At 37.3% G+C, this 20,262-nt stretch overlaps 1 protein-coding gene across 5 annotated transcripts in view; it reads right to left on the bottom strand.

Annotated features, from left to right (window-relative positions):
• Nucleotides 1-20,262, bottom strand: part of LOC140503277 (probable small intestine urate exporter) — a 147,722-nt gene that overhangs the window by 114,357 nt on the left and 13,103 nt on the right. For 2 of the 5 annotated variants that reach the window (XM_072607109.1, XM_072607110.1), the window contains exons 2-4: nt 19,584-19,676; nt 11,749-11,911; nt 5,962-6,137 (exon numbers count right to left, since the gene is read on the bottom strand). In XM_072607109.1, the coding sequence (XP_072463210.1) occupies nt 5,962-6,137; nt 11,749-11,842 (270 nt within the window). In that variant the 5' untranslated portion in view covers nt 11,843-11,911; nt 19,584-19,676. Of the gene's footprint in view, nt 1-5,961; nt 6,138-11,748; nt 11,912-15,411; nt 15,521-19,583; nt 19,677-20,262 lie in introns of those variants that run through there. The other 3 variants (XM_072607112.1, XM_072607108.1, XM_072607111.1) reach the window with 2 other exon arrangements.

Here is a 20,262-nt window from a genome sequence, read left to right as displayed (position 1 = left end):
CAAAATTCAGTCCTACATCGTTTGTTTCCCTTGACTCCCTAACCTCTATCACTTCAGCGATTAGACCCTTCCAAGCCTCAGTTTTGGATCACTCATAGTGTTCACTTCTGTTGCTCCTGCACAAGTGCTGCTGATCGTGGGAAGAGAAAATTACACAGTTATTCCAACGGGATCCTCTACAAATTTTTGTTTCACAATCTCAACTGGATCCTCACTGCTACTAGGCAATCTTACTGTAATTCCCTTATTAACCTACTCTCCCATTGTCCATAGATGATCTCAAACTTTTCTTTCCTCTTCAAATCTCCTATGGCTTCCCCTACCCCTACCGTGCCATGGAGGTCACTACTTCATAATTTTCAGAAATAAAATTGAGGCCATTCCCTGTGAGTTCTCTCTTTCTATTCTTTTTCACCTCCTGTCACTGTGATACCTTGTGCCTTTCCTTCTTCCTTCACTCATCTCACATGACGAAGTGGCCTTACCAAGGCTACACCCTCCACTTGTTTCAGTAATCCCATTATCTATCATCTCTATTCTATTACTTATTTTCAGTCTCTTCCTTTCTACTGCCTCATTTCCCACTGCCTACAAATATGCTCATGTCTTCTCTATTCTGAAACAATCCTCACTTTATTCCTTGCATCCAAACTAATCATTGACCTATATCTCTTTTACCCTTTGTAGTTAATCTCCTTGAAAAAGCCATCTCCAATAACTGTCTCCACTTTCTCTCCTCCTATTCACTTCTTAATCCCTTACATTCTGTCTTTTGTCCTTATTATTCCATCAAACCTGTTCCTCCAAAGTTTTTAATGATTTCATATTTTCCAAATGAATAGGCTTTTCTCAGTCCCCATTCTCCTTGACCTCTCTGCAGTCTTTGAACCTGTGAGCACCTCCCAATTGATATTTTCTTCTCTAGCTTTCTCTACACCACTCTCTCCTGCTTCTCTTCTTACCTGTTTGACTGCTGCTTCTCTGTCTCCTTTTCTGGATCATTATACAGATCATCCTCTTTAAACCATAGGTGTTTCTCAGGATTCTGACCTAGGCCCATTGTCTTCTCTTTCTACTCTGCTTCACTTGGTGATCTCATCATCTCTGATGGATTTAAATAGCTGATGATTATCCCATCAGCTTATCATGCCCAACATCTCTGCTGATCTTCAATATTTCATCTCCAACTGCCTTTGAGATATCTGGAACTGGATATGCAGTAGAAATCTTAATCTCAACCTGTCCAGAACGTAACACTGTCTTAACCTGTTATCCATACCCTCCCCACATTCTCTGTTGCTGTAGAAAGTAACATCATCCTTCCAGTGCCTTGGGCTTCTGGACTCCTCACTCCCATATCCAAGTTGTTACCAAGGCTTGTTGATTTGACTTTTGAAGCATCTCTAATATATTCCACCTTCTCTCCTCTGACACTGCGTCCACCCTGGTGCAGACCATCATGATTGTTGTTGTTGTTCAGTTGTGTCTGACTCTTTGTGACCCCATTTGGGGTTTTCTTGGAAAAGGTACTGGAATTGTTAGCCATTTCCTTCTCCAGTTCATTTTATAGATGAGTAACTGAGGCAAACAGTATTAAGTGATTCACTCAGGGTCACACAAGCAAGCTACTAAGTGAGGCCAGATTTGAACTCAGAAAAATGAGTCTTTCTGACTCCAAGCCCAGTGCTCTACCCAGTGCACCATCTAGCTGCCCACAGACCCTCATTACCTCACACAATAGCTGTTGGTGGGTTTACCTGCCACAAGTCTCTTCCCAGTCCAATATATTCAACCATTCAACCATCAAAGTGATTTCCCTAAGCTGAAAGTTCAATCATGTCACTCACCAGACTCAATAAACCTCAATAGCTCTCTACACCATCCAGGATACAAAATGCTCTGCTTGGCACTCCAAGTTCTTCATTACTTAAATGGCTCCTACCCTTCCAGTCTTCTTATATCTTACTGCCCAACAAGTACTCTTTGATTCAGTTATACTGGCCTCCTGGCTGTTCTAGAAACCACACTATCCATCTCTTAACTCTGGGTATATACTCTGGCCCCCATTCTAGGAATATGGTCCCTCATCCCGTCAATGTACTGATTTCATGGTATCCTTTCTTTGCTGTCCTTCATTCTTGGAAATGGCTAAACTAACATCAGTATGTTAAGGTCAAGGTATGGTATGATGAGACCAATATGAGCTTGGAAGTCTCTATCATACACTGGGCACAGATCATTCACATGGATATTTGGAGTGGAGCTATCTTTACATTTATGCACCTCAAGTTTCTTTTGAGCTACTGAAATGCTCTTTTGGTTATAGAGCACAGTGCCTTCTTTGATGCAGGGACTCCATGCTGGACGGTCCTATGCTGGTGTGTTCCAGGTCTCACAATTAATTCCAAAGTTCTTCAAAGACTTTGAAAATGTACTTCTCTTGCTTCTTCTGACCTCCGTGTGAGCACTTGCCTTGTGTCAGTTTTCTAACTCTGTGAGAGATGTTTTGAATCTCTCTTTTAGAGAGATGTATATTTGGCATTCAAAAAATGTGTCTAGCCCATCTGAGTTGTGTTGTCTGCAATAGAGTTTGAATGCTTGTTCAGTCAATGCCATTACTTCCTATTTAACCTGTATATAGCTTGCTTTGTAGGTGTTTGCTTGTCGTGTCCCTCATTAAATTGTGAGTGCCTTGAGAATAGGGAGTCTCTTTTGTTTTTTATTTAGACACCCAGCACTTATCATGTAATTGGTGCTTAAGTATTGCGTATTGATCAATTTACTTGGAAACGCTGGATATAATGTTTTGGAGAATTTCCTCTATGGATCTTTCAGGAGGGGCCTGGTGAATTCTTTCAGTTTCCACTTTTCACTCTTCCAAGAGATCTAGGCAACTTTTTTTTTAATGAATTCATGAAATAGGATATCTGAGTTCTTTTTTTGGATTTGTTTTTTTTCAAGGTAATGTAATAATTATTTAAATGATCTTCATTTGACTTCTAATTCGTTTGCTATGAAATGCACCCCCTCCTTGATGTTTCCATATTTTGACTTTGTTTTAATTTTTTTAATTGTCTTATGGATTCATTATCTCTTGTTTTGCCCATTGTTATTTTTAAGGAGTTTGTTCCTTGAACAAGGTTTTGTGTCTAGTGTGTGATTTTTACAAATGAAGAATCTGAAACAGAGTTTAAGTGACTTGTTCAGGATCATGCAGCTAGTAAATGTCAGAGTACAGTTTTACACTCATTTCTTCTTGACTCCAATCCACCATGCCACCTACCTGCTTTTTTTTTTATGTGTACAGCAGAATATAAGAGAGGATTCAAAATATACAACAACAAATTTTCATTTCAAGAAAGCCTATATAATAAATACTACACATTTTTTGAGAGTTATCCATCTTTTCTTTGCTTCCTTGTAAGTTTTCTTTTGTTCTCTGCTGTGTACTTTTTACTTTTTTCATTTTTCCCCCTTCCTTTTCCTAGAAGGCTACAATTAAACACACACACAAGCACATGCATATACCTACATGTCTATGTGTCTGTACAATTGTATACATATGCATATATAAGCACACACATATATAAACACATACATACACTTACATGCACATACATACACTAAGGTATCTATAAACATGCTCATATGTAGATATGTGCATTCATATGCGTCTATGTAACACCATACATTACTTATTTGTCCTCTGTTTCTCTAAGAGTGGGTAACATCTTCCTTCATAAATCCAAGTCTTTCCATATTTTTCCAAATCTACCAACTCATTGTTTCCTAACCATATCAGTATTCCAATCTTCATCTGTCTAGTTGTTTTCAATAGTTCAAAAAAATATTGATTAGTATGGCTGACATGTGGCATAGTTTCCCTATTCTCTTTTGATTGAATCTATTTTATTTTTAATTTTATCTGAGATCATGATTATGATTCTTGCTTTTTTCCCCTAATATATTCCAATCGTGATATTTATTTTATGTTTGTGTGCATCTCTTATTTCCTATCTTTCCTCACTCCTCTACTTTACTTCTACCCATTACCTTTTCCTCCTATTATGTAATCTACCACCCCCACCGTAAACATCCTTCCTTTATTTTCTCCCCTTCCCTGTCCCTTTAGCCTTTTATTTCTTTCTGAATTTAGAAAACTTTTATGTCCTTCTAGATATATAGATGTAGATATAGATATAGATATAGATATAGATATAGATGTAGATGTAGATGTAGATGTAGATATAGATAGATAGTTCCCTCTTTAACATATTCACAATAAGAGTAGGGTTCTTGACCTAACAGCCCTCCACCCTCACCTAATCCATCTGTGTCAGCTCTTCCTCTCACACCTCATTTGCATAAGATAATTATACTTTTAACCTTTTCTTTGATGGTTTGCATTTTTGTATCACATCATACTCAGCTTTATCCCAACCTTTCTTTCAAGTCACCCAGTTATTAATGACAGTCTTGGAAAAATGATTTACATTATCCCATATAAAAACTAAACAGTGTGTTCTTCTTGAGTTCTTGTAGTCATTGATAGTCCTTGAGTCTTAGATATTTATTTTTTATTTTTCTTGGATTCTGCATGTCAAACTTTCTATTGAGGTCAGGAGTTCATGCAACAAAATCCTGAAAGTCTGGAAATTCATTAAATGCCCATTTTTTTCCATTCAGGATTATGCTTCACTTTGCTGGATATTCTATTTTTGGCCTCAACCTCAGTTCTTTTTCTCTTCCATATTTCGTGTTCCAAGATATGTGGCCTTTTAATGTAGCTACTGCTAGGATTTATGTGATTCTGATGGTGCTTCTGCCATATTTGAATGTTTTATTTTTCTTGTTGCTCATAATATTTGGTCCTTGGACATCTAGCTATGACATTCCTGTAGGTTTCCTTGTAGGATCTCCTCCAGTTGTGATAGGTGGATATTTCCTATTTCTAAGTTCCTCTCTTCTTCTAACACTTAGGGCAATTATCTTTAATTGTTTCTTACATAATTGTGTTAAGATGCACTTTTTGATTGCAGGTTTCAGGTAGTCTGATTATTGGTATGTTTTCTTTTCTTGATCTGTTCTCCAGATCAGTTTTATTATTATGGGATGCTTCACTTTCTCTATTATTTTTTTCATTCTTTATGTTTTGTTTTGTTATCTCTTGCTCTGTTATATCTTGCCTGGATTCTACTTCCCCAATTCTAATTTTCAAAGAGTTATTTTCTTCCTTAAGATTCTGGATCTCCTTTTCTACTTGGTTTACTTTCTTTTCAAAATTTTTTTCACTTTTCTTTTTTCTTGGATTTTCTTGTGTTTTTTTTAAATCCTTAATCTTTCTTATTGTAAATTTTAAAGTATTTTCTAAGTTCTTCAATTAATTATTTTTGAGCAAGTAAAAATTTGATATTACTCATTGGGGTAGAAAAGACTTTTTTCTTCACTATCAGTACTCTGTACTGTACCCTTATATGCTCTCTCCTCGAAATCAGCATATGGTTTATTTATTCCAGGTTGTTTTGTCCCTTTGCTGACATTGTTCCCAGCACCAGTACCTACTCATTCCAATATCAGTCCTGAAGATATTCATAGTTTAACTACAGAGGCATATCATCCAAGAAGTTCATCCTTTATCCAACCAGTGATGATTTTTTAATCTTATCAGATGTTGATGCATTTTGAAGTCTTTCACATTTATATTATGACTCATCTATTATTTTTTGATGTAAGTTTAATTTCCCAGTTTCAGAGAACTTTAAATTAAAAAGAGATCTCAGTGTCCATCAAGCCTAGCACATACACATATATTAGTAACGAGATCAAAAGCTCTTAAATGGAAAGGATCTTATCTAATTTATTATTAGTTTAGTGACTACTCCAATGTGTATCATACATAGTAGTTGCAATAAATGTCTGCTTTTGAAATTAATGAAAAAGTGGGAGATGCCATTGACTTACCCCTGTATCTGCAGTGGCATCAGGATATCCTTTTGTGGAAACATTGGATTGATTTGACTGGCCTGTGTGGTTCACCATGGCAATGATGGCGATGCTCAGACTGAAATGTTGTGTGCACATTATTAAGTAACAGCAATGTATCATGATGGCCATGACATATCTTATTGAACAGAACCCTTAAAGAGAGAGACCAAGATGAAAATTATGCAGTAGTTGTATGAATAGATTAATTTTCTTTTTAAGAAAAAGGAAATTACAAAGTCTCTCAAAGATTATTCCTTTTCTATTTAGAGTCACACAGTTTTTGTTTGCCAACTGGACTGAAGAGTATTACACAAAAGAGAAATGGAGTTGAGTGGTAGGTGACAAATTGATAAAGAAACACAGAATGTCCGATGAATGGTAGAATCACTGAAATAACAAATGCAGTCAGGATGAAACAAGAATAAGCTTGACTTTGGGCATGTTTTGTTTGAGATACTATTGAGACATTCCAACAGGTGGAAGTATCTTAAGCTGAACCTGTCCTATTGACAGTTACAGATGCATATCTGTTGCCTCAGAGAAATGTTAAAGATGAAAATATAAAATTGGGAATCATTTCCATATGGTTAATTCCAAAGAAGAAAATACATTTGGCAAACAGAAAAATTATAGAAGAAGAGGAGGATGAAGGAAAGGACTGTAGAAAATTCAAAATGAGAGGGTAGGAAGAAGTGGATGATTCAACGAAAGGGATGTATAGGGAGAAATCTAGTAGCCAGGATCAGGAAGCGGCAGAGTTGGCATTTGGTAGAGCTAGAACTGATATTGTCATCTGAGTAGATACTACAAGCCACCTTGACAGACAGAAGGAGTTTGAGGAATGAGTCATAATCTTGACTGAGAGGCAGGATCCAATTAGCTACAGGAGACTTTGATTGTCCACAATTGATGGAACTTTCTTTCTGCCCAAAAAGAGTACTTTTATTTATTTTACTACCCTTGAAAATAATTTCATTTTTCAAAACCAATACAGGGAAATTCCATCCTGGATTTTATTTTCATCAAAAAGAAGGAACTGGTTATTGTAATGGTAATGACATAAAACTTGGAAGGGGGATGGGGTGGGAAGTAATCATCAATTTTGTGTCTGTGTGTGTATGTGTGTGTATGAGAGAGAGACAGAGAGAGAGAGATAGAGAGACAGAGACAGAGAGAGAGAGAGAGAGAGAGAGAGAGAGAGACAGAGAGAGACAGAGAGAGAGAGAGAGAGAGAGAGAGAGAGAGAAATGCAAGCTAGGTATAGTCTCAGTGTGTGTTCGTCCTTCATTGTCAAAGAAGACCATGCCATCAGAGAAATGATGACATGACTTCCACTTGACTTTCTTTTGAGTGAGGGAGGGCTGAGATAGAGTCTATCAGACACTCTAGATTAAGGGACAGAATTTTGTTTTTAAAAAGTGAAGAGCAAGTACACATAGGGGTCCATAAAAAAGGAGAAGTTAGCCTAGGAGGCATGGAAAACTGTGAAGAATAAGATTCTGAAGATCCATAGTGTTTTCAAAGGAAGAGGCAGACAGGGAATTATCTAGATTCATGGCTCCTCACCTTTTTTCATATCATTTGTCACACTGGTTACAAGTGAATTCCTTCCCAGGATGTTTTAAATATATGAAGCAAAATTCATAACATTGCAAAGGAAAATAATCACATTGAAATATAGTTATCAATCTACTTAAAAGAAACAAATTAATGGACTCCAGATTAAGAAGCCCTATGTAGATATTATTAAGACTGCAAATGAACTCATAAACTGGTTTAGATCTTTCATAGATTTAGATACATAAATAGCGAAAAAGAAAAAAAATGAAGGGACAGGACTGAAGCTCAGGATTGGTAGGATGATGATAACTCATAGTAGAAGAAAAAGCAAAGATGCCAAGAAGAAAGAACTCTAGGTACAAAGAACTTATGTCCTCATAAGGGAAGCAAAAAGAGTACATAACAATATACACTTTAAAAAATAATGTGAAGAAATAAAAATAAGCAAAATGGAATAAGTAGATTTGGGAGAATTGTGGAGATTAAGAAGGACTTCCTAAAGAAGATGGTGCTTTGGGGTGCCTGTCAAAGGAAGTGAATGACTCTGGAAGATTGTAGTAAGCATTCAGACAATTCCAGGAATGTGTGACTGACACTGCAAGGGGCACAGGTGGGAGACGGAGCATCTTGTGTGAAGAACACAGAAAAAACCAATGTAAGAGGATCTTGGATCACAGAATGTGGCACAGCAAGTAAAGTAAGTACGTAAAGTAAGCAAGTAAGGCTTAAGAGAAAGGTTGAGACTAGGTTATGAAGAACATTCAGGGTTAAAGACAGGAGTTTATATTTTATTCTAGAGGTAATAAAATGCCACTGCAATGCAGGGGGATGGGGACACATGTATTTAATGAATTTGTATTAAATACAAATCTTTGTATTTAAGGAACATGACCTTGGGAGCACTGAGTATGATGGAGTGGAGTAGTGAGGGAATCGACGTGAGCAGAAGTGTTAGGAGGCTCTTGTTCAATACAGGTGAGTCATGATGAAGACCTGAATTAAGTTGTTAGTTATATGAGGAGGGGGAAAAAAGAGCCATATGATGTGATGCTGAGTGAAAGGAGCAGAACCAGGAGAACTTTGTACACAGCAACAACCACAGTGTGAGAGAACTTTTTCTGGTAGACTTAGAACTTCACTGCAATGCAAGGACCTAAAGAATTCCCAATGTTCTATAAAGGCAAAATGTCTTCCACATCCAGAGAAAGAACGATGGAATTCAATCCAGATTGTAGTGGATCAGTTTCTTTTGTATATTATTTTGATTTGTTATGTGATTTCTCCCATTTCTTTTAATTCTTCTACCCAGCATGACTATAGTGAAAATGTAATTAATCGAAATGTATGTGTAGAACATATACAAAATTGTATCTCATTTGGGGAGATTGAGGGGAATTGGGGGGAGGGAGGGGCAGGGAGGGAACGACAAAATCTCGGTTTTATGGCAGTGACTGTGGAACATTGAAAACAAAAAAATAAAATAAAACATTCCTGAAAACTCCAGTTTCAAATGTTCAATATACACCGGAGATGTGGGACTGAAGTTCAGAGGAGAGCCTGGGACGAGATTTCATAAGTGAATTTTATGTGCCTGAAAATGTACTGAGTCTTTGTGGTGGATATAGAAGAAACCAATCTAGTACAGTTAGGTCAAATCAAGAAAAAATTATAAAGCACCTACTATGTGCAGGCACTATGCTAAGCTCTGTGGACACTGAGAAAGTCACAAAATCAGTTTCTACTTTTGAGGACGTCATAATCTAATGGGGAGGGGGACAACATAGAAACAACTATGGGCAAACATGATAAAGACAGGATCACCTGCAGTGATGTCAGAGGGAAGACACTAAGATTAAGGAGAACCAGAAAGGGCTTCATACAAAAGATGAAACTAGTTGAGATTTAAGGTAAGCCAGGGAGACCACGAAAGTAGAGATGGAGGAGAGCATGGCAGACATGGGGGTCAGTCAATGAAAATACCCAGAGATGGGAAATGGGCTGTTCTGTTGCAGGAATAGCAACAGAAGTTGTTAATTACCTTCATCATTAATTAACCTTGTCATTAATTTACTTCATCTATCAGATCAATTTTCATCACTCCACTTGTCTGAGTGCATGATACATGCTCAGTCATAGGAGAAACGTTGGTATGGGATATAATAAAAAGTTCTTTATTCATTGATTGGTCAAGAGTCTGCTTGTATAAAGTGCTCAGGAATACAGAAAAGATAAGAGAACTCCTTGACATTTAGCCATGTGAACCTATACAAATTATTTATCTTCCCTTTGCCTTCCCTTCTTCATCTGTAAAATGGGGATAATTATAACACCTTCAATTGATGTGCGGGTTATTGTAAGAATGAAATACGGTAATACTTGTGAAGTGTTTAGCACAGTGCTTGGCTCATAGAGGCATTATATAAATGTTACTGTAATTTTCTTATTTTTGATGATTTCAGTAACCAAGTCTGGGATTTGGCAAGTGTGACTATTGATAAGCTAAGGGAGCAAGGAATTTGAGTGGAGATAGTAATGCAGAGGTAAACTGCTTCACCAAGAGATTGACATAGGAAAGGGAGAACAGAATAGCGAATGTAAGTGTAACATCCTGGGAAAGAACTGGGGCCGCAAGTTGTAGAGACCATGGTGAGGAAAAGCAGGATTATGGGTCATAAGGCATCAGGAGAGATAGAATCACCAGCAATAGTGGTCAGATAACAGAATTTTGGAATTTCTGAACAGAGAAATAAAATACTTGAGTTTGATCTAAGGAATCCCAAAAGTAATTTCTTTGTACCTCTCTTCAGACACTTATGATATTCCGTAAACTATATTTTCATGAGTGAGTTAATAAATGGAAGAAAAAAGGATTTATCAGTGGCTTATCATGCTCTCTTCTGTACTGGGACTAAATGCACACAAACAAGACAGTCTTTGCTTTGAAGGAACTTGTAACATGGGGAGACAAACTACAGAAATAGCCAGAGAGGAATATTTTAGAGTGAGTGGTCAAGAGAGAATGGTCATTGGAGTAAGGGGGAAGTTGATTGATATGTCCTTCCCAGAAATGGTAGCATCCATTCGACTGCTGTTCTCAGAGGTAGAGTGAGAATGCTGGTGAGAAAGGGTTGGGAGTATGTCCACTACCATGAACCTAAGACTAGGCTAGACCAGGAGCTTGCCAATCAGAATCCAGAATCACAGGGTTGAGACATTCAGTTCTGGATTGAGGCACATCATGGAAAGGATAGAGATGTCTGAAGAAGGATGTCTGGGCCAATAGTTATTACTATAGTACTCTATTACTGTATCTACTTATCTATTACTGTCTCTTACTACATCTATTTACCATGCTTTGTTATATCTATTACAGTTATTTCTTATTTATATTAGCTTTTCTTCCCAATTTACTCCTGATCTGCTTTCCTTTCAGTTACTTTACCACCAAGACCTGAGACCATGACTGAGAGGACATAACGTTAAGCATTCTCTCTTTTACCCTTCTAATCCACTAGCTTTCTAGTGTAGGAAACCATAATCAAATTCTTACTTCCATTGTTTTTGTGAAGTGTGTTTTAATCCATACCCATGAATTTATTTAACTACCCCCTTTAAAGTTCACAGCTAGGTGGCATAAAGGACAGAATGTTCGCCTTGGAAGATCTGAGTTCCATTCTTGTCTCATTTAACTGCATGACTCCTGGCCAAGTCATTTAACCCCCTTAGTCCTTCGTCTCCAGGATGGGGATAATAAATTTGCAATTTTGGGAGAATCAAATGAGATGACATATATGCATTAAATAAATACTAGCTATTATGATGATCACTTCAAAACCAGAATATCCTTGTGATCAGTACTCATCTTAATAAATTTTCTTTGTCTAATACTATGTAAGTTCCTTGAAGGACAGGACTGACTTTGATATTGGATCTTTATCCTTGCCACTTAACTCAGACTTTGGAACATAGTAAGCACTTAATGAATATGATTTCATTTATTCATCCATTCAATTGTAAAATTCCATGAGAAAAAGTAATGTTTTATATTGATCTCTGCATCTTCCATAATGCCTCACCCAGTTCTTTGTATCCAGTAGATAATCAATAAATTTGTAGGATTGAACTGAATTGAATTTGAGAGCTCTTCAGGCATTCATGCTTGAGTGGGGAGGATGGCACTTTGTGGCACTGTTATGACCTTACTTTTCACTTGCTGCTGTGGCTGCTCCTTCCCTTCCTCTTCCTGTGGATTGGTGCTCTCCCTCTTCCCAGAGCTGGCACCTTCCAAAGAACCCATAAGGTTGGTCTTTTCTCAGGGGTTGACTTTCAGTTCTTGAAAAAACAATGTCCACAGCAGTTTGCAATTCTGAAATACAATGATCTCATTACTCAGGTGTCTGAGTACTTTTCTCTAAATCATCATTACTGTGTAAAATCACAAAGAATACCGGGCTTTTGAAATTCATATTTTCAACTTCTAAGATGAATATTGATAATCATGTGAATTATAATCAACTCTATGATGTTTACTATCCTCTAAACATTGTAATATGTATAAATGTCATTCCAGAGGCCATTTGTTTTAGCTTGGGCATTTTCTTTTAACTGTTATAAACTGACATTTCGTAATATCCAAATGGTCAGTGAACAATAATTACTTAAGTACCCATGTACTGAGTTTCAGGCACTGGGTTTACAAAGAAAAGCAAACTCCAGAAGAAACAAAAAAATGAAACAGCCCCTGTCAGTCCCTGCTTTCAAGGAACTCACTAACTAATGGGAAAGACAATAGTATATACGTGGAGTTTATATAGGATCAGTTGGAGAGAATAGAGGAAAAGCACTAGAATTGTGAAAGGTGAGATTTTCCTTGGGACTAGAAGGAAGCCAGAAAGCCTAGTGTGTTGAGACAGGAAGAGACAACATTAGCGACATCGGGGACGGCCAGGACAAGTACTTGGAGGTTGAAGATTAGAGTGTTGTGCCCAAGGAGTAGCACAGAGACCCCCATCACTGCCCATTCCTTGTTTATTGCCCTGTGACCTAGGAAGCTTTTCCTGTTGTTAGATAATTAGGCAAGAAAGAGGCTAGCAATTATGCTTTTGACATAAGTTCAATAAGGAATTTATGCAGCTGTGCATAAATACTTATTATCATTAGCCCAAAGGTTACACCATGGTAGATTTGGAGTGTGAACTGAAAGGAGCTGCCTTCCTCACTAACCTTCACCTCTTATCAGTTTCAATCTCAATGTATTTATTTAAATTTAGCTGCATTTAGAGGGGCAGTGCACTAGAGTGGGAAAGGGCATTGGATCTGTAGTGAGAGGACCTTGGCTTGGTTCTGTATTAGCTGTGTGACCTTGGAGGAGTCACCTCTGTTGTCTGGCTCTTACCTTCCTTCTGGGTAAAATTAAAGGTTTCAACCATATTATCTTCTGAAACTTCTAGGGTTAAAGTTATGGTAATCAAGAGACAAGTGGACTTTGCTGACATTGTACCTGACTGGCCACAAATAGCTCTAAGAGCCTTTGGCAGTTTTTCATCCTAAGTGCTTGTACATAGTTTCCCGTCAACTTTGGGTTTCTTTTTGGTATGGCCTGCTTTGATCAGGCTATTAGGTCATTAAGTTTTTCTTGTTCAGTTGCTTCTGTCATGTTTAGTTCTTCATAACCCAATTTCGGGTTTTCTTGGCAAAGATACTGGAGTGGTTTTTCATCTTCTTCTCCAGATTACTTTAAAGATGAAGAAACTGAAGTAAACAGGGTGAAGTGACTTGCCTGGTCACACCACATCTGACCTCAGAACTGAAGTGAGGAAGGTGAGTGTTGCTGACTTTGTGCTGACATTATCTACTGCATGACCTAGATGTTCCAGGTAATGAAATAGAGAGTCTTATTTTTGGACTTTGGTTTATGATGGGTCAGATGGTATATCTCTGCTTTATTTCTCTTGTTTTCTGGTATCATGAGAATCTTCATTATATAACAGCCTGATGGTGTTTGGTTCTTGAGTTTTTTCAATGCTACACTTCCCGTTCCAATCTCAGTTGTCCATTTTCAGTTTCCCTTTCCAGGTAGAATTTTAAAATTCCTACTTGTGGAACTACTATTTTAAAAAACAGCAAGATTTACATATTAAACGTTTCATTTCTTTCCCGTGTGGGGCCCGTAAGAGGTGGCCAGATCACCCCCTGGTTATACCTTATACTAATGATTCCAGCAGCTTTCAATAAGCAGACATGGATACAAATATTTTACTTTAAAATAGAGAATCATGCCTTTTAAAAGAGTACATTAGACAGGGACTAGAACATACCAGGGCTTCTGTGGGAGGGATTCCCTCCTTAGGTATTGTAAATTTTGCTCCATCATTTCCGGTACAAAAGTCATTCACTTTCATCAGAGAAAACAGACAGGAAAGGAACTTTGAGCAGCTTTGCTGACTCTCTGTTGTCATTACTTATCCCATCATGCAGGTGGAGGCTTTGCATGTTGTATGGGCTCCTCTTTCTCCTAACATAGGTACTCAGTCCCTTTTTGCTCTCCAGCTCCCCTCACCAGCTTCAGCTCTTTTTAATGTTGGTTCATCCCAACCATCCCTTCTTCCTGGCCAGTAGAAGTCAGATGTAGTGTTGAATCTCTTTTGGGTATTGGTTCTTCTACCTTTAAAATGTGGGTACCTAAAATTTAATTTAATTAGAGGCAGCTGATGGCACAGTAGATTGAGCACTAGGCTTGGGGTCACAAGATCAGGGTTGAAATGGGTTCTTAGGCACTTACTAGCTGTGTGACCCTGGGCAAGTCACTTAAGCCTGTTTGTCTCCCTTAGCCTCAGTCATTTAAATTCAGTTTCCTCATCTGTCAAATGAGGTAGAGAAGGAAATGGTAAACCACTCCAGTATCTTTGCCAAGAAACCCGAAATGGGGTCACAAAGTTAGACAGGACAGAAAATGAATGAACAAGAAAATGAGGAGAGTAATAGCACTTACCTTGAAGGGTTATGATGAGTCTCAAATGAGATGATATCTGTAAAAAGCGCTTAGCACAGTGCCTGCATATGTAAATGCTTTCTTCCCTGTCTCCCCCTTCCTCCTCCTCCCTCACCCTTCCTTCTGCTGCTTCCCCTGCCTCCCCTTCCCTCCCTCTCTCTCCGTCTGCCCCCCTCACTCCCCCTTCTCCTCCTCCCTCCTCCTCCATTCCTATATTGCCCATAGTCCTACTTAATAAATATCCAATTCAGAATGTGAACACAGATTCCTGGGTTCAAATAGGACTATATTTCTAAAACTCTTGAAGATATTATAGAAGTATGGAAAATCTAATTAATCATAATTATTATCATCATTTTCACTAGTTATTCAACTTGAAGCACACTCATCTTCCCCATACAGCGTTTTGGTTGTCTGGCATCCTACATCCCCATGAAGCTATTTCTCCCAAATATCTCCTGGCAATCAAAAAGACTCTTCAGGTGCTCAATTCGATGTCACAATGATTAAAGTAATTCATCCCAGGAGACAATGGCATTTCAAAAGTAGATCTTAACAGGCAAAAGTAATCTTGAAGTTTGATGAAATGTCCTGGAAATGTTTCTAAGCTAGAGGTCATTGTGGTTTATAAACTGCACTGACCTCCATGACAATAATTATTCACTCCCTCTCTTATTTTACCTCTTTACCTCTTTTTGAGAGTGTAAAATTTAAGGAATCAGTGTCACAGCTGTATTAGTATTATCCTCTCACTTTGGAATAGAGTCCTTTACAGGGAGGTTTAGGAAATTAGGTATTGTTCAGAGAAAGAGGAAGGGGGAAAGCCCCATTAGTCCAAAATGGACATTTTAATCAGAAAAATGTTAAGGACAAACCTGAGGAAGAACCAAATGCTCCTTCTCTCACTGAGATGCTCTCACCATTTTACAGGATTTAGATGGCCAACACCTTTCATCATGTGAAATCTTGTTTCGTTTGAGATACTTAGACTTCACCTTTTCTAGATTAAAGTTCATTTTACTTTTTAGTTTAATTTTTAACTCCCCTTTTATTAACTCAAGAAACAGCTTGATGGTTAACTGGATAGATATTATTGGAATTAGGATGAGTGCTCTCAAAGGCTTCCCTCCTTTTTACATAGACCAAAAACTAAACATTTATCAAATGTGTTAAGTACTTACAACATGCCATGCATTATGCCAAACAGTGGAGCTACAAATACAAGTACGGCATGTGTGTGTGTGTGTGTGTGTGTGTGTGTGTGTGTGTGTGTGGTTCATTGGTTTCCTCTATCTATACAATTCCCCTGTTTTTTAATATATTTTTCATCTCCCACAGCTTATTTTGTGAAATAATAACTTTCTTTTTCTCCTTCTTCCTTTCTTCCCCAGGAGGTTCTTTTCCCCCTTCTGTCCCCAAAGCCATAAAGCCAGGACATAATCACCCTAACCTTCTGTCTAATTTAACTCCTTCTGTAATCCTTGAATATATTAAGATCCTGGAAGAAAATTAGTTCCTTCTGCGCTATCATGATATAAACACTTTATCATTGTGTGTCCACTTCCAAAGTTCAGATTTATTTACTTTTACAGTTTTCTCTTGATGTCTTTGTTTGCATTTTAATAATTTTAATTTATTAAAAATTTAATTATTTCATTATTTAATTTATTTTTTATTCATCAGTAATGCTTGAAAGCCAACTACTTTATTAAATGTGCACTTTTCTCCATCGGAAAATTATACTGCTTCACAGAGTAAGTCATTGGTTGTAAACTTTTATCCATTGCATTTGGAATTTCATATTTCAAGGTGTCTGAAAACTGCCATGTCTTATATTATATTGACTACGCTTCCTACCTAAATTCTATATGGCCATTGACAATATTTTTTCGAGCTAGAAGTATGGGATTTTGACCATAGAATTCCTGGAAATTTTCACTTTTCCTTTCTCAGGAGGTGGCCAATGGATTATTTCTGTTTACTTTTGGCCCTCTGGTTTTAATTGATCTGACTGGATTTCATTTATCAATTCTTGAAACAGGGATCCAAGATTTAAAAAGAATTTTTGTTTGTAATTTTCAGGTAATCTGATGATCCTCAGTCTTGTCTTCTAGGTTAGTTTTGCTTGTTAGATTTTTTAAAATTATGTATTGTTCTAAGATTGTACCTGGTGGTCTTGAGACCACCATGATAGTTTTCCTTAGGCTGTAGATTCCTAGAATCTATGCTTGGAAGCCATTCTGACAATGTCCCCTTAAGGGAGACTGTAAGCTTATAGAATTCATTCATGGTACAACACAGTAATATTTTTTGAAAGTTCATGCAGCTACACTCTTCAAATAATATTTTGTTTGCCACCAGCTTGCTTTTTCTCCCTGATATGCAAACGCCCCAAATAATATTTTGTCCCATCCTTTGATATACAATTTGGTCAACTCCAGGGAAGTCATTGAAAGTCATAATGCAAGAACCCCACTCTCAGAAGGATACTTTGGAGAACATCATCCGTGCCAACAGGAGCACAGCTTCCTGTTCCAATGAACCCTTTCTTTGGAATAGACCTGTGTCTCTGTGTTCATTATGTCAATCAGTTCCTTTGAATGCTTACAGACACGTGAGGAGAAGAGAGAGGGGCAACTCTTTTCCTGATTCTAGCGAATTGCACATATTTGCTCTCCTGTTCCCAACTTGGGAAGTCATTAATCTTTTCCTCTAATTAGAAATCAGATTACCCAGTTTTGTATCTTCTTAGCTGTTTTTTCTTAATTAACTGGTCTTATTTAATTAATTGTTTTTAATGAATAAAAATCTCTCTTCCCCTGTACCCAGGGTCCACTGTCAAAGCTGAAGCTCCTGGTTTCAATTTGTTAGACAATTCGCATGCATCTCTTAACCAATCAATATTCTCAGATGCAAGAATGTTTGCTTCCTCAGTCATTTCATCTTTCACCCACCACATAAGTGTGATATCAGAAACTCTATTTGGTCATTATTTATGATGTTGAAAAGATTGAAATATATTTTCAGCATGGAATCATTTGAGGATAGAATACAAAAAAATCATATCAAAAGGCGTTAAATTTTCCAGTGATTTAATGACATAATTCTCTTAATATTTATTATTCAATAGTTTCCTCAAATTCATGATATAAGAAAATTTTAAAACACAATAATAGTATATCCAACAGTTTGGATTTAACACATGAAATGAAACTTATTCCCAGGCAAATGACATCAATTGAGCTGAGTGAATCTCCAAAGTAACTTGTAAAGAAAATCATTCCCATTTGATTTTTGACATCCTATACTTGTTGCATTCAAGTCCAGTATAGAAAAATTTTGATAAAATTATACTTTCATCGAAACTTATTTTTGAAGTTTCTAAACAAATTGTCCTAATGCCAAATATTACGTACATCTTTTTCCCTTTAAGACCCGATTTACTTATAAAGTGTCAAAGATCAAAGTTATCTTGGAGAACATATCTCACTGGGTGGGGGGTAATAATATTGTGAATCCATCTTACATTTTCTCCTGCTTCTTCAACTTTTTTATTTTGTTTTAATATTTCTTTGTGTCACTCAGAGTCATTGCTTTCTGTTTGACCTATTCTGATTTTATAATTAGAATTTTTATAATTTTTGTAATTCTAATTTTTATTCACTTCTTAGGGAAGGTATATTTCCTTCTAATCCAAACTATTAATTCTCCTTCCCATTCTTTTCTTAATAATTCTTATTTTATTAAACAATGCATTTTGCAATACTTGCTTCATTTATTCCAGGCACTCTTTCAGTTATTGAGGTCATTTTACTCTTTTCTCCAAAGATCTATTTGGACACATGATACAGTTACAGTTTTCTTCTAGATTTACCTTTTGGATCTTCCTGAATTCATGTCATTTCTTCACTGTGATTAGCATTGTCTGTCCCATCTTAATTCTAGCCTCAGTTTGTGAATTGGGATTTTGTGCTTGGGTCAGACTCTGCTCTCTCCACTCCTCTTAGATGTACATTTAAGTCCTTCTCGGTCCTAGATGTGGTGGCTAAGTAATCCTGACTTCTGTAGTAATTTCTAGATTTTGTCAGGAATCCTTGGTCCTTTGACTAATTTTGACTTAGGTTTTATCCTTACCTCCTCTGTTTCCTTTTTCTTGCACAATCGCAAGTGCCCTATTGGTTCCATCTCTTCGAGTTGCTTTAGTGATATTAGCTACCATTTATGGGGAACTTTAAGGTTATAAAATCACTTTACACACATGATTTTCTTTTACCTTCATGACAATCCTAGGAAGTGGGTACTATTATTATCCCCACTGTACAGATGAAGAAACTGAGTCTGTCAGAGGTTAAGTGACTTACCCAGGATCACACAGGTAGCAAGTGTCTGAGGTAGGATTTCAATTCAGGTTTTCCTTACTCCATTTCAACACTATCCACTGTAACACTTGATACAGTAACAGCCACTAACCAAATATTGTCAATTACACTGATATTAGACATTGATGGTAACCCAGTCTTCTACTATCTCCTTTCTCACATACCCTTCTCCTGACCAAGGCAAAGTGTCTCAAATGCACAAGTGATCCTATTCTTCCCATCATCTCCAGCAAACTACCCCTTTTACCTTCTCCATTTTCTCACTTTTATTTAATCTCGCCCTACCTACATCTTGCTTCCTTATTGCATACAAGCATCTCCACGATCCCTTCATCCTCCAGAAACCCTCATTTGATTCATCCATCCCCACTACCTATCACTCCGGGTCACTCAGGAAAAAGACAACTGGCATGAAAACATTTAACAGAAGTCTGACTGTCTACTGTCTTTCTCCATGCATCATCAACAGCTGAGAATAGTAATTGAATTCTGTATGAGAGCTGTCTTGTCTTGCTACTTCAATGCTTTTGGAGAGGTATAAGTTAAGTGTGAAAAAGTAAAAATATATGTATGGAATCAGTCAATGCAGGCTTTCTACTAAGTGCAAAAAGTCCTTGATTAGTGATACCACACAGGGAATTGCGTTTTCATTGACTGGATACACTCACCCGTGCCTTCTGGGGTTAGTATTTAATAGCAGATCAGTTTGGCACTCAGGGGTAGGACAGCACTGAAGCAGTGGAGATCTCATGAGCTGAGTTCTATAGAGATGGGGGGAATAGAAGAAAAAGCGAAAGAAAACGTCAGGCCGTGACCATCAGGGAGAGGCTGAGGAGCACCATTGACTTTAAGAGCATCTAGGAGCAGAAGACTCAAGTCATTGCTACCAATTATATCCACCTCCTCAAAGACTGAAGGACATGACAAGAAAAGTTTTATTTTTTCCAACTTCCCCCACCTGGTGTTTATCTGTTAAAAGACACCATAACATTTTTTGTTCCCATTCTTTCCTAATCATGTCCTGAAAACTTGAATTTTCCCTCAATCACCACCAAGAGACAAGCGTTTAGGCAAACATTTGTCAAAAAGTTTCAATGTGCTAGGCACTGGGCCTTACAATTTACAAATACCATCTCATAACTGATCTTCACAACAACTTTGGGAAGTAAGTGTTATTATTGTTCCCATTTTATAGTGGAGGAAACTGAGACAGACAGAAATTAAGTGACTTGTTTAAGGTTGTTGTTCACTCATTTTAGTTGTTTCTGCCTTTTCATGACCCTATTGGGGGTTTTCTTAGCAAAGATATTGGAGTAGTTTGTCATGTTTCTCCAGCTCATTTTAAAG

The sequence above is a fragment of the Notamacropus eugenii genome, chromosome 5 (assembly GCF_028372415.1).
Source record: "Notamacropus eugenii isolate mMacEug1 chromosome 5, mMacEug1.pri_v2, whole genome shotgun sequence".
NCBI lineage: Eukaryota > Metazoa > Chordata > Mammalia > Diprotodontia > Macropodidae > Notamacropus > Notamacropus eugenii.
This window is presented reverse-complemented; position numbering and strand designations above follow the sequence as displayed.